We start from the raw sequence: 14,512 nt of genomic DNA, 5'->3' as shown, positions 1-14,512 counted from the left end.
TGAGACCTTTCCTCTTTAAAAAACAACAGCGGAGCAAGGAGATTTTTCAGTCCTTTCTTAACTTGCCGCCAGGGCCCACTGGTGCGGGCAGGCGAGCACGGGTGGAGTGAGCCAAATGAAGCCAAATTGGGCTGTAGGTACAGGAACTTCTGGGATGTAACAGTTCTGTGCGTAATGCTTTTATATTCATCAAAGCAACAGCTGTGAACGACTTCTGAGTCAAAAGAACAATAAAGAAATAGAGAATCAAAGTCTGTCTGCATCAAAGGGATACCTTCAAATTCAAAGGATTAGTCACAGAGCTCACCACGTAAGGCACGCCACAGTTACTACAAATTCCCCAGACTACAAATTCCCGGAGAGGTAGATCCTACTTCTCATTCACTGCCCTGCCAGTTATGCCATTTGTGGGTTTTTCCCCCCTCTCCAAAACTTGAAGATCTCTCACAGCTTCTGCTCTCACAGCCCCTGAACCTCCGTGAGGCCATGCCCACAAATGCCACTTCCTCCCCGAGAGGAGGAACTTGCTATCACCCTGCCCCTGCACAAAGCAGGCATCTGCTGTCAGGTCCACAGGTGCTCAGCTGCTGGACGGCCTCCAGCAACCAAGGCATCCCGCCATCCTTCCTCCCTTCTCCTCCGTACACATGTGCTCACCCATTGCCTAACACCACACTCTGCAGTAAATACTGGGACACACTTCTATTTCTTGCGGCCAAATCCACACCCCAGCCCTGCTCCAAGCATGCATGCATGTTATTTTTAGGTAGGTGCAATCTCATGCTGCTTGTGCTATGACGGGACAGGTGGCGGCACAGCAGCTAGTGAGCACCAGGGAGGAAAGGACATCACTTATGCGGCTTGGGCATGCAACCATGCATTGCAGCTGGGCAGCTCCTGCTTAGCAGAAGTAGCAGGAGACTGAATTTTGAAAAAGGGGAACGCTGGTATCCAAACAGAAATCTGCTAGAGGAGCCCTCTGACAAAGCTGACAAACGCCTGCTAGACTTGTTAATTGACCATTATTCATCATTTCTCCTTCTAAGTACCTGGTGGAGCTCAGTGCAGGCAGATCTCCTTCCAGACATGATCGTAGCTCTGCTGTCCAGAGGCATGAGAAGAAGTGGTAGAACTTGACAGCACAGGATGTGGTTTGAACACCGCTGCCGCATGTTCCTGGAGACCCTCCGTCACCCTCTCTATGTCCGAGACCTTGTTTCAAACCACATCAAATACAGACAAAAGATTCACAAGGCAAAAACAAGTCAGCGTGCCAGCCCCCATCCCACAGTGAGTCAAGGTCAATTCAGAGCATCTAGTGAGGGAGCCTCTGCAGCACCCCTCGTTACTGCTTCTCCTTTATTTGGGAAAGTTGTCTGCTGATCCCTCTCCAAGGTGAAAATGTAGAAATGGACTTGCCTGTCACAGCATATGGAGGGAATACACTAGATAAGAAAGAACACGAAAGCACTTTTTTCCTAACTGAGATTTATGGAGGGGAGGGACTACTGGGTAATCCTCTCTCTCCTTTCCTGTTACCCCTCACCCTTAAAGAGGTGTACATGTTTCTTAACCAAAACCAAACATATATTTGGTGAGCAAGCAACTATGGAAAAAACAAGGAGAATGATCTTTTTTCATTGTCTCGGTGAGCTGCAAAGCCATTTTTACTTTTGTTAGTGGTGATGATGGCTTTCGCCCAAGCTTTCCAGAAAAATTACATGCTGTGGCAAGATTTGAAAGAACGGTTTCTTTGTGAAATATCTGGCATGGGGAAAAGGTCTGAAAACACGGATCATAAAAGAAAGCTTATTTCAGTCCTAAAGAATAAAAAAAAAAGACCATAAATGGCTTATCTGAGTATCATCAAAATCAAATCAATTATTTAAAATATTGTAAAGCCAACTTCAGCTGCAAAGTCTACACATCCACTTTCTGATTTCTGTGATTTAAAAAGAGTTCTCTCTCAAATGCTTTGTGAGACCCACGAAAGTAAATAATGAATGTTAAATAGGAACCAGGAAGACTAGATATATACAGACTACTGCCAAAAAACAGGTTAAACAAAATTAGTAGTAGTATAAAAGTAATTAAAAAAACCACACCTAATCATGCAGGATTTTTTTTTAAATTGCCACTTGTATCAGAAATATAATTTGAAGAACATGGTCATGCTTTAGCAATTATTGGCATCAGTAAAATTCTGTTGATTGAATTCTAGCAAAGCATTGACAGGAATTCTAAGGGGATTAAGACCATGAGTTTTATAGAACTCTTCTTTATCACCTATTTTGAAGAAAGATGCTGAAAAGTCAAAACAAATGGAACCTTGCTTAACACAAGAGGAAGGAAAAAAAAAAGGAGGGGGGACAGGGGAGCAAGCAGCCTTTAATAAAAATGTAAATGAAATACGAAACCGTATGGAAATTATTTTTCCATTCTTTTCCCAAGCATTTCCTTCATTCATTTTCTTACTAGTTGGGAGTCAACAACTTCTGATCCATTACTGCGTCTCTACTGAACACCGTTACCATCAGGCGTTCCACTGCCAAGCACCTTTGTTCCCTTAGAGTTATATTTATTTTTAGGCTTGTTAGACACTGAAACACACAATCAGAAGTCAGGCAGTGGGAAGAGGCTTGGGGAAGATGAACAGGGTGGGAAGCCAGGAGCCTCCATTTTCCCTTTCCCAAACCACAGTGTAGTTTGCTCCAGCACAGCCTTATCGTCCTCCTGCCTTCAGCCCAACAGAAACTGTTTACGATGGCTCCCTGTTGGCGTTTCACTGAGGTCAGCTTCAGATGTAGGCAAAGCAAGCAGCCGTCTAAAGAGGATATAGAAGGCTGATGGGATCCTAGGCAATCCTGAGACAGCTGGGCAGCAGAGCAGGCGCCATCCCCACGTGCGGTCCATGGTTACAGCACCGGGGGCTCTACCCTGCTGAGCTGGCACTGTCTGCTTCTGCCTGTTTCTGGGTGTTTCCATGTTGCTTTGGTTGCTTTTTTGACACCCTCTCCTCCATTCTACCCCGTGCCATCCACAGTCCCCAGGCAGATGGGAAGCATCCTTCTCCCCTCTCCAGCTAGCACCCCCAAGGAAGGCAGCAACCCCCGCAAGGGTCCCAAATCAAGGCTTGCCCACAACTCGAACACGTACACAGCATCATTTGGGGCTCTGCGACAAGCCCACTACCCCCCATCTAGACAGCAGGGGATCTTCAAGCCTGAGGACAGAGGTATCTGGATGGACTGTAGCGGTGGTTCCTTGGGGAGAGAAGACCAAGGAGCCCGGTGACGTTTCAGGGCTGAAATAGCCTGACATGAGCTGGAGACATGGCTTAGGCTGCTCTGGTGTACCCAACACCGCCCGGGTACTAAAGGAAGAAAGAGACAGCTCACCAAGGACTTTCTGTTTGGCAGGAATGTGATTATTGGTAGAAGAGGGCACATGGGGGCACGGCTCCTCCACAGCTTCAGAGAAGGGATTTATTTTCTGGTTCCTGTGTAAAACTGGGAGCTGAACTACAAGATGTCCTTATTGTTCATAGTGCTTCAGGCTCACCCAGGGGATGAGAGGCAGCAATCTCATCCTCCGATTGCCAGATCAGTTTCACTGGCCGAGATATTTACACAGATCCAGTCCTACAGTAGCAGTTCACCATCTTAATTGCATTAGTTTTCCTCATCCTTGAGAGGCAGAAAACTCCTGTTATACCAGTTTTACAGATGAGGATACCAGAGCTGCTCAAATTTCACTGGAAAAATGTGGCAAGACCCCAGTACACCCGACCAGCCTATCACACCCTGCAGCCCACCCGTGCACCTGCAGCAGGCGTGAATGAGCAGAGCTTACTGGGCATAAGCAAGTCAGCCCTGCAGGGTACATGCAGTGAATGAGATGCAATTAGGACAAATGAATACTTCCCTTCACAGGTGATCACCATTTGCAAGACGATGATGTGAGGTGCTAGGGGTGCCTCAGGCTCATTGTGGATGCAAAGCAGGCCTGATCTGTGAATGCACCTTGCCATTTTTCCAAGGAGGCTGGATGGCAGGCAGCCTAGACAGAGCTGTCCTGCAGGACATCCTCAAAATGGCCAAAAATGGCAATATATCACCAGAATCAAGAGACCCTGTGAAGCTAGAAGCAAAATAGAGACACTCAGTAACCTCTCCCTGGGGCACACTGTGCCTTACCAAGTTTTAGACTTGTACCTCACTATTGGAGTATCTCTCCTTGCCCTTTGAGCACAAGTCTGAACCTTGGTCACATTAAAAAAAAGCTGTTCTGAGCAATCCCTTTGACACAAATTCCGGGGCTGATTTTGACCCGACTTAGGTGAACTTCAGAGCTTTTTAATATTTATGCAAGTGTTCAAGCTGCCTTTTGAAACTGCTGAACTGAGAAAGGGGGGGGGAATTCTCTATAGCACCTTAGTAATGGATCTTTAATGAATTCAGGCATAGACACATGATACATAAACCTGAGGCAACCTTTCTCTAGAGACTTCAATTTCCCTGAAAATAAGTAAATAAATAAAAATCACTTTAAATTAAATCACTTTAAGTTGTATTACCTCTACAAATTTTGAATGAAGGTCCATCACCTTATCCACTTTTTTCCATTGTTTCAGTTTTATCAAAATCTTTTGCTGCCAGGGATCTACTTTAGGCTTAATCTGGTTGACACAAAAGTAACCACAAAATTTAGGAATACTGCTACATGTTTTTGGTATAGAAGGCAATATTTAGTAAAGAACGTGCAATAGATTCACTTTTTATTTTCAACAGACATGAAATACAGAAATGTAGTATACCGAAATAGTAGTTTGATAAGGCCTGAATTATTTAAAAAATCATCACTCTATTTGTCAAAAGAAACATTTTAGACTTTAATTGCTGAAATATATCTTGGTAGATCCTGAAGACTGGTTAGGACTAACACAACTGAAAAAGGAAAGTTCCTTATAATTACCTTTAAAAATGGGATCCAGTTGGCTTTCTTTTTTAAAGCCTTGGCTGGATCTAGCACGCCCCAGTTCTCTGGCCGAGAAACTTTTGTGTCATAAACTGGAAACGTTCTCATTGTCTGCTGTTTGCAGAAGATGCTTCTAAATTTTTGGACATCCTAAAGCATAAAAGGAGATGGTACTGTTATAAATTTCACAAGCCAGATATTAAATCCTACAGCAAAGTAATAATGCATATTATCAGCCTCAAAAAAAAAAAAAAAAGGAATGATAAAGTGACAAAGGAGACATTCTGGTCCTGTGTTTTCTTTCCTTTCCAGCAGACACAATGAAACTCCTAGCTGTTAACTCTGGAGCCTCCAAAAAGAAGACCAGGATTTTAAAAAACACTGTCTTTCAGTCAAAGTCAATGGCAAATTTATTATCACTGGCTTCGATAGGAATAGCATTAGCCTAGAAGATGTACTTTGAAAACCCTGTTCAAAAATGAATAAGCCACTGCCAGCCTACAATAAAGGTAATTTACATCATCGCCTAGTTATGTGTCTTATCAGATAGTGCTTATCTCAGATAGTTCACTGACTTCAGCTGGACTAGTCAAATGTTAATTTGATGAGAGACTTATGGACCAGTTTATGCAACCAAACCTTTGCCCTTTTCAGCTGTACCACCTGTTCTCATACAAGGTGCGACTGTATTTAAAAGAAGTATGTTATTTACGTTTAACAGTTATGCATCTCTTTGGGACCCTGGACACATCCTGGTGGAGATTTTCAGTTGGTTTTGCCTTTTGGATGACAGAAAAAACGAAAACCAGAGTTTTCCTGCTGGTAGCCCCTGAGCTGCGGAGGCTCGGCGAGGTGCTGGGTGATGGTGTGTCGCAGCCGACCTCTAGTGGAAGTTCCACAGCTCGGGGAGACACCGAACAAGGGCAGGAAATCTCGAGAAAAACTCACAAAAAGCACGAGTGAGAGCTGGCAGAACAAAGGTACGGACGCAGATGCTGAAAATACGAACGTCAGCAGTTACTATAGCTTAGTGAGAGCGAGCCGGGCCTTTCTGCTGCTTCCTGTCAAGAGCAAAAATGCCCACAATCTTATTTTTCCATGACGCAAAACACCGACTTGTAATAAATGGAACTTCCTTCCATACTTTTAAAGACTTTTTTTTTCTTTTTTTTTCTTTTTTTTATAGTATTGAGAAGTACATTTCAGTTACCAGGCAAAAGAGCTCCATCTCATCAGCAGAGTTCTTGAGATCCTTAAGGCTGTAGTCAATACCAAAATGAGAAAGCAGAAGCTGGAGCTGAGGTTTCAGCTCCTCGGTTTCAGTGCTGTGCTGGGGCAAAGTGAATCCAGTGTCCTTGTGGCAGGATCCTGCAAAAAGACATCATCAGACCAGCTGGAGAACATCAACACTTTAAGCAACATGTCCGTAAGCTGACTAAGCAATGCTGTCAGTGCCCTTTGCTTTGCATCCACGCAATGACGTAACTCCCCGTTTCCCGTCCTGAAGCAGAAGTATGTCAGACGACGGAATGGATGGGAACCCACATCGTACGCATTTTTATTATTTTCATTTTTCTTTTAAGAAAGGGCCTTCCACCAGACCCCGAAAGACTAACAGCTGTTGCAGGTTGGGGCACCTCCACGGTCCTTGGAGGAGCGCCTATCTTCCAGCAGGGAAAGGACGCCAACTAACAAATCCTACTGCCTGAACAGAGTCGTGGCTCAGGGGTGTACAACGTTCTTCTCACACACACACCTCCCAAATCTTCACATGCCACAAGAACTTCAAGTATGTTACTATTTCAGGGTTATCACTCCTCCGGTATTTGATTCTGGCATGATGCTGCTATCACAAACTTCTGAAACAAGGGTGTACTGGGGATGGCTGAATTTGGCCTGGTGTCAGTGTTGAAGAGTCTGTTGGCAACATAGCACCCATTTTTAGAAGAACTGAAATGTTTTCTCCTCCTTCTTTACTTCATCTCAGCCTTCTCAAGCCTTTGGAGGGTATGGGTATTCCTTCATCCTTGAACAGCCAAAATGACTGTGTTCCTCTAAGTTTTGACATTTTTTTTCTCTTTTCTCAGTTTTTTGACAAGTATGTTTAACACTGTTTTTTATACAGAATCTTAGTTTGCCCTATGCCATCATGTCTCTGTACAGAAATGTGGACACTATTCCAATCGCTTTTTCTTTTTTTGTGTCTCAGGCCAAGCCATAACAGCAGCACTTTATCTGCTACTTCTTTTCCAAAGATTTTTGAAAGTCCAAATAAGTATCAACTGATTCTCCTTTACCCAGTGCTGATGGGTACTGCTGATACACACAAAGATGCTAATAAGTAAGTTGCAGTTTGCTAAAGTTCAGCAAAACTCTTGGGGTTTAGTGGAACTACATGTAATCTAATTTATTATCTCACTGTTTCAGCAATAAAAGGCCATCTGCGTTTCTATTCCATGCTTTACTTCAGCTTTGTTTTTAATGTCTTGTTTAATCATTCTGTTGTTTCATCTATGAAGCTCAGATCTAGATAGCAGATGGATGAAGCTTATGATGGTAATATGATACAGTTCCTCAAATATTAGATAACTAGATACCGAAGATCAAAATGAGCTAGAGCACTTCTGAGTTGCTTTTTAATACCAATAAGAGTCTACTCTATGGCAAAATGAATGGCTCAGGTGAACTCTATAACATTGTAGGTCTTGCACCCTTCTCCGTACATTATTAGCCCACTGTATCCGAGATCACGGCTCATCCTTCCCTCTCCCATCCCACTCATATGAGAGAAACATTGGCCTGTTCAAGGGACTTCGTTTGGAGAGAAGAGTTTAACTCTCCTCTCCTTGCTCCTTAACACCGCTAGCGCTGTACTCCTGGGGCAGCGCTGCCGTATCTCCCCAGCATCTCTCCCGTACCTGAGACCCCCTTGGGCCTAAGGAGTGAAAGAGGGCTGCACCAGTACAGCCAGTTAGACCAGTTAGAGCTTAGTTAGACCACTAACCAAGGGTTAAAGGCCCCTTATCCGTCCCAGGTAAATCTGCACTTTCCTTAGCACTGTTCTCAACCAGTTGTCACCGGCTGGGCAGTGCCACTCCAGGCCAGGGCTGTGCCCTGCTCCCCCGTGCAGACCCACAGGCACACCCCTTGTGGTAGAGGTCTTCAGTGGAGAAAGGAGACGGGGAGGACAAGTCGCAGCCCCGTGTCGTTCCTCCACCCTGGCCAGCCCACGTCTGGACTGCAAGGAGGAGGCGTGCACCCTGCCTGGTCCCCGGGAGAGAGGGGTTGTGCTTTTCCAGAGACAATGCTGTGAGCTCCTACAGTTCCACACCGTTCCCACTCTGTCTGTAAAAGCATGGGTTAAATCATAGGATTTAAACACTCTGCAACAGGAATGCTGCCTTGCTCGCTAAGTACCATTCACATGGGTCACAGGGGTAACTCTGCATAAGCAACATCACTCCCTCCCTTCCTTCAACAGGAAACAGAACTTGAAAATAACCACAAGGAGTTTCTTCTAGAGATACTTCAGCATAAGTCTTAAAACAATAACTGCCTTCTCTTAGTTTCTCCAGAAACAGGCCACCCACAGAAATATTTTAAATAATACTCTTGCAGAAAGTTGCAAGGGTGAGTTTCAGGGTTTGGCACAATCAGGACAATATCCCGGATTCTCCACCGAGTTGATCCCACAAGTATCCTTCTGAACTGCCTGTTTCTGCAGCCCAGGGCACAGTAAGGCCAGAGGAGTGACCGCTGCAGATTCACCTCTGGAATTTGGACACCCGATTTCCAGGATTCTTGGTGACTTTAAAAGCCAAACTCCAAATCTCTCAAGCATACAAACCAAGGATGGCAACATTTGCACTGTTGACCTTTCTCAAAGAATATACTTCAACAAATGTGTTATCTGTAGGACTCGTGGTTTTAAAGGAAAGCTGATAATTTCTTACCATTTCTTCTTAAACTCTTGAAAAGGGAAACACATCAGTATTAAAAATATCTGGATTCTCGTCAAAAGCATTTCTTAATTTGTCCCAGTTGTCTTGGACCACATCAGGACATTTCTCATCAGCCACATTCATTCTGTGAGAAATAGGCAAATGCTGGAGTGCTGGAGAACCTGGAGTTAAGAACATATCTGTTGTTATTCTCAGTCATTTAGAAAGCATACAAACTATTCAGTTGCAAATTTAGTAATAAAATAAAACACAAAAGAGAAAACCCAAACCATAGTTATCCATTGTGTATAATTCCAGAAGTTTATTCACTGTCAATGACTTGTAGCACTTATGTAACAAAATCATTAAAGAAACTTAGATAAAATAAGGAAGTATTCATATTTGTTTTCGAAAGGTGACGCTTAAACAAACAAACACTCCTCAAGTCTTCAGACTATTCATTGAGACGACTCAGCCCCTTGAGAGTGGCTGCTCTATCAAAACATCACCACAGTAACAATACAGAAAAAAGTCTCTCCAAGCTTTCTCCTTCTCACCCTGGATGTCCTCAAATCCAAGCAGCCCAACACTATCTACCCTGCACCCAGGGAGCTCATTATTCCACTTACCTAAAGTCAGCTTTATCATTGTAGTATTTCCTTTCTAGTAAAATCAATCTGCTAAAAGAATTGAAAGTCATACGTACGCAGCCTAGCTCATTACCTACAAACCTCTAGATTTCTTTTACATTGAATTTGATCTTCCTCGGTTTACTTTCTTAACCAAGACTTGAATGTTTCATAATTATACTTCACTGTTCAAAAAATGCTCGTCTTACCTGGAGAAAACGGTGAATGCCCTTCAGAGAGTGTAGGTGACACACTAACCACCGGGTGTAAATCATCAGATCTTCCTGTGTCACTACATTCACCGGATTTTTCTTTCCTGTCAGGAAACTTTCCCTTGCCGCTGAAAGTCTTGCAGCCCTCTGAACTGCATCGTTGTTCCTCCATCATGTGACTAATAATTCACTTCTGTTTATGTATATAAAAGAGACGGTCATTTTTGCATTTCTGCATCTTCTTCCCGTATTAGCAAGAAGGCCAATGCATTGCCACTGCATGAGGAATCCTAGTTTGAGAGTAACCTCAAAGGTTTATTTCCTTCCTAAATGCTTACAAATGGTATTTCCAACCCAATGAGGAAAAGGGAATTTCAGTCCAAATAGTGAATGTCTCTGAGCAGCTAATAGTGACCTTAAGCAGATAGCTGAGAGTGAATGTCCAGAGACCAATTACCCTTAACGCTAATAGCTTTTTATTTGGGTGGAAAAAAAGCCATTGCTAACACTTTGTTTTTCATGAACAGCTACTGTGCTAGACATATACATGATAGATCCTAGGTTTTGGTTCCTACCTGATAGAGAGGATAAAGCTGTTCAATAACACTGCTGTGTGTACAAAATCTCTTCCATCTAAGCATGTGCAAATATTTACTCTGGACTAGCTGAGTAATTCTGTCTGTAAAAAACTTGAATAAAACCAGAAATAACCAGGAAATCACACATTTGTAAACAACAGCAGCTTAACATTATAGGAAACTTAAACAGTATGTAGATCATCATTAGCATCAGAGAATAACACCAAAACAACAGCTAATCAGACACTAAAGACCACTGTGCTGTTATATTTATCCATGAGGGGTACTTCTCCTAAGTTGTCCCAGCGGAAGTATTATTGTGAGAATTAAAAAGAAAACAGTTAATACAGGGGAAATGGCAGAATTCAGTCCACGGGACTTAGAAATTTGAACTTCACTTTAAAAATGAAAATAAAAATAACCCACAACACAGACGTACGAGAACAGCGCAAAAGCATTAGGGAACAAGGAGAACCTTGTCCCAGCCCATTTGACCTGGCTTAGATTCCTGCCCTTTAAAGAAACAGAAGAAGAGGAAATTTTCACATCGTACAAGGAAACTGCAAGCACCAACGTTTTCGGGCCCGTTTTCAGGAAGGAGTTTCGTACTGTTTTTGTTTTAAAATGTGCACAGTGCAACCTGCTGGGCCAGAGGAAAGCTCCTGGATCTTCGCAGCAAGCCGGAGCCCTACCTGGTGCAGCAGCAGAGGCGAATTTGCTGCTGTGTGCTCCCTTCTCCAGCAGCTCTCTGACTCCCTCTGCACGACATCAGCCTGAATAACAAGAGGTTTTGCTTCTGCCACCTGCAAACGGAGCACACGTTGAATAGATCTCTTTTTCAGGGTATTAAAAAAAAAAGTGGTAAATACAGAAAAATGTTTAGGTTTTGAATTTCATTGTTGGGAGTCGTCACATAAACAAACGCTGCAGAGCCAGGTCCACATCATTATTCAAATAAAAGAAAGGTTGTGCTGTTTGACTAATGTGCAAACAACATTACAACCCTTCCCATTCTATCTTTACAGGCTCAGATTCCAAAAAGCATATCACTGTCTCTGATTTTAATTTTCAGTTACTGCCTGGTAAAGAGCAAAGAGATTTTTTTTAAGCCAATGTACATTTTAGCTACCTACCTATAAGCCTTTCTTCAATATTACCTCCCTTTATTTTCTGAAATAAGATGCGTCCTTTGGAATTGCAACAGAACTGCAGGGAAAAAAAAAGTTCAACAGAATGTTACATACAAGCTGGTATAAACCAAACATTTGTCAGGCCCAACACAACTCAGATGGTGAAGTTAACAGTAAGCAAGTTTAATGGTATGAAAAACCTATATTAAAGCAGCAGAATTTATTTAATTAGCAGACAGTTTTTGGCAAACTCTTTTCTTCCACCTCTATTTTTTAGTCAAAGCCCTTAAAAAGTCCATCTGGATGCTTGTCAATCCTATGGACACATATTACAACCCACAACTATGCAGTGGAGTTCCTTGACAAGCATCCTTCACAATTTAGTCAACATCCTTCCTAATCTGCCCGTACCACAGAAGGAGGGGCTGAGAAAACTTCCGGAGGAGAACTATTTTTTAATTCTCATGCATCAACATTGGACATTAGGAAAAGGTTCTTCACTGAGAGGGTGGTCAGTCACTGGAACAGGCTTCCCAGGGAAGTGGTCGCGGCACCAAGCCTGTCAGAGTTCAAGGAGCGTCTGGACAACGCTCTTGGTCCATATGGTTTAGTTTTAGTTAGTCCTGCGAGGAGCAGGGAGTTGGATTCAATGATTCTTATGGGTCCCTTCCAATTTGAGATATTCTATGATTCTACGATCAATATACTTATAGGAAGCATACATTACATAATTTTTATGTAGCTGAATAAAATGAATGCATGAAAATTAAAAGCATACATGAAAATGGGACCATTAAAAAAAAGGGCTCCTAAGTCTTGTCCAAAAGAAATACACGGGAAACTCTGCTGGAACACTTCAGAGCCCTAAAGAGGTAGGACCGGGAGGGGTTTTGTGATCATCTACCACTTCCACTGCTCTAAGGCAGGAAAAAGTAAATCTGTTCCCTAAAGGTGTTTCTCTATCCTGTTCTTAAAGACAGATGGTCATCACAGATGGTCAGCAACCTCCTAGTCTAGATATCAGTGTTTAAGTTACACTATCTTTGGAAAGCTTGAATTTTAGCCCATTATTTTCTGTCCTATTCATAAGTGCAAACAGAGCTTATTCCCTTCATCTTTACAGCAATCTCCCATGTGCCTGAAGACTTACAATCTAGAGAAAATGGAGTGGAGACCTAAGTCCAGCTCCTTTCCTTTTTGTCTCAAGTGTCCTTGTCGAGTGTTCTTCACCTCTCTTTTCCGCCACATATTCTCCAGGTGGTCTACAGCTTCCTTGAAGCATAATGCCAAACCTCGGTACCTTGGCACAGCTCGCATCTCCTCATCCCTGAGGCAAGTACGAGTGGCTGTCTCATAGTGACCATTCTGTTTATACACCCCAGCGTTATGTTTGAAGCTACTTCCTCTTCACTGTAAGAAGGAAATACTTGACATGCTAGGGACATTTAAAGTTTTGCTTACAATATACAACATGAAATCAATTTAGTTTACGTTTTGACATTCTCTTCCATTTCAACTGTAATTCTGTGGTAGACACACAATGAAAAAGCTGCTATTCCTGGCTCCCATGTGTGTATTCAGGTCTCGAAATTGAACAGTTATATAGACACAGGACTTTTGTATCATGACCAAAAAACCCAAGAAGAGATACAATGCATTGCTACAATCTCGCTCTCTCCTTCATTCCCAGCAAATCCTTGTTACCTGTATGCCCTACTCGGTACTCTGTGGAGTACCCTGTTGTCTTCTATTTCTGCCCTCAGCTCTGCCAGCTGTGCTGCTAGTTCTTGTTCCAGCTGCTGGACCTTCTCAGTAGAAGAGATCTGGTATACTTCATCCATTTTGCATATTTCAGTTTGGCAGACCAAAAGAGAAAGCAGTTGAGAAGAAGCTCCTTTCTCAAGAGCGAATCACTTGTAAACTCTGGACCTGGAGAACTGTCCACGTAAAAAGCACAAATTTCCACTCCTATATGGACAATACATAGTACGTAGCAACTTCATTAAAGAATTGTTTATTAGCATCTTCTTTAACAGAAGACTTTTCTTTTAGTATCAGGAACAGAACTGGGGGAATGTGATTTTTCCCATTTTGATTGCCAGCCTGAAGAAAATAGGAGAAAAACTGGTTTAGGCCAAAAATTTTCAAGTATCCTCCTGCATCCCACTAACAAATGCCGTCTCCTCCCTCCTTCACCCAGTTTCTTCAGGACACTTCAGAAAGTTTAGGTAATTAAACATTAAATTTGATGTGCTGAATAAAACATTTTACAAAAGAAGAATTGAAACTTTTTGCTTTCATTTTTTCTGAAACAAAATACACTGACTAGAAAAATCTATTTTCTCCCTCATTTCTCTCACCTGAAACTGTTATTTGAAGTTGATGAGAATAAAAGGAATGAAAGAATTTGCAAGAAATGCTACTTTTTGACAAAGGTACTGTCTGCAAATAATCCACTAATACCAAATTCATCTGGCCAAACTCTTTGTACAATACAAATATCTTCATTTAAGCTCACCAATCACCCCAGACTCCCTTTGTAGTCGGTAGAGGGAATCCCAGGCACTTGGGATAAGATTCATCTGACCTATTTTAGCTGTTACCTGAGGATGTGATACATCACACTTTCAGAAACGCTTGCTTCTCTTCGCTGACGGAAGAGAGACTTCGGGACCCGCACGGGGAGCCCGTGGAGACCTTCAGGTAAGCACCAGAGCCGCAACCCAAGCGACTTGCGGAAGCTCCAGCAGGCCCCAGCAGGGGATACTGTAGAGGCAGCCTTGCCCACTTCAGTACAGGCAAGCCAAGGAAAACAGAAAATGCTTCATCAGAAATAAGAGCATATGTTTTATTATCCCCATTTCCTTGGTTTTTTCTGCTATAAAAATCGTCGTGTGTTGTACAGTATTCTTATTCTGGGAATGTCTTTCGGTCCACATAAACATCTGCATATAGTTACGTTAGCCAGTATCCAAATCCCAGCGAGATCCTGCCCTGATTATTTTGCTAGGAGTGTTTTTGCCAGCTTCTATTCCCAGAACACAC

At 42.7% G+C, this 14,512-nt stretch overlaps 1 protein-coding gene across 1 annotated transcript in view; it reads right to left on the bottom strand.

Moving 5' to 3' along the window:
• The window catches only part of LOC142079949 (uncharacterized), a 46,038-nt gene extending 32,730 nt beyond the window's left edge, over positions 1–13,308 (bottom strand). Inside the window, 6 exon segments of the mRNA XM_075144624.1 lie at positions 4,577–4,678; positions 4,975–5,127; positions 6,188–6,345; positions 8,931–8,946; positions 11,030–11,140; positions 13,204–13,308. Of these exon segments, the coding sequence (XP_075000725.1) occupies positions 4,577–4,678; positions 4,975–5,127; positions 6,188–6,345; positions 8,931–8,946; positions 11,030–11,140; positions 13,204–13,308 (645 nt within the window).
• Positions 13,309–14,512: the final 1,204 nt, after the last annotated feature.

Source organism: Calonectris borealis, chromosome 3 (assembly GCF_964195595.1).
Source record: "Calonectris borealis chromosome 3, bCalBor7.hap1.2, whole genome shotgun sequence".
Classification (NCBI taxonomy): domain Eukaryota; kingdom Metazoa; phylum Chordata; class Aves; order Procellariiformes; family Procellariidae; genus Calonectris; species Calonectris borealis.
Note: the sequence above shows the minus strand (reverse complement) of the source record. Positions and strands in the feature narration are given on the sequence as shown.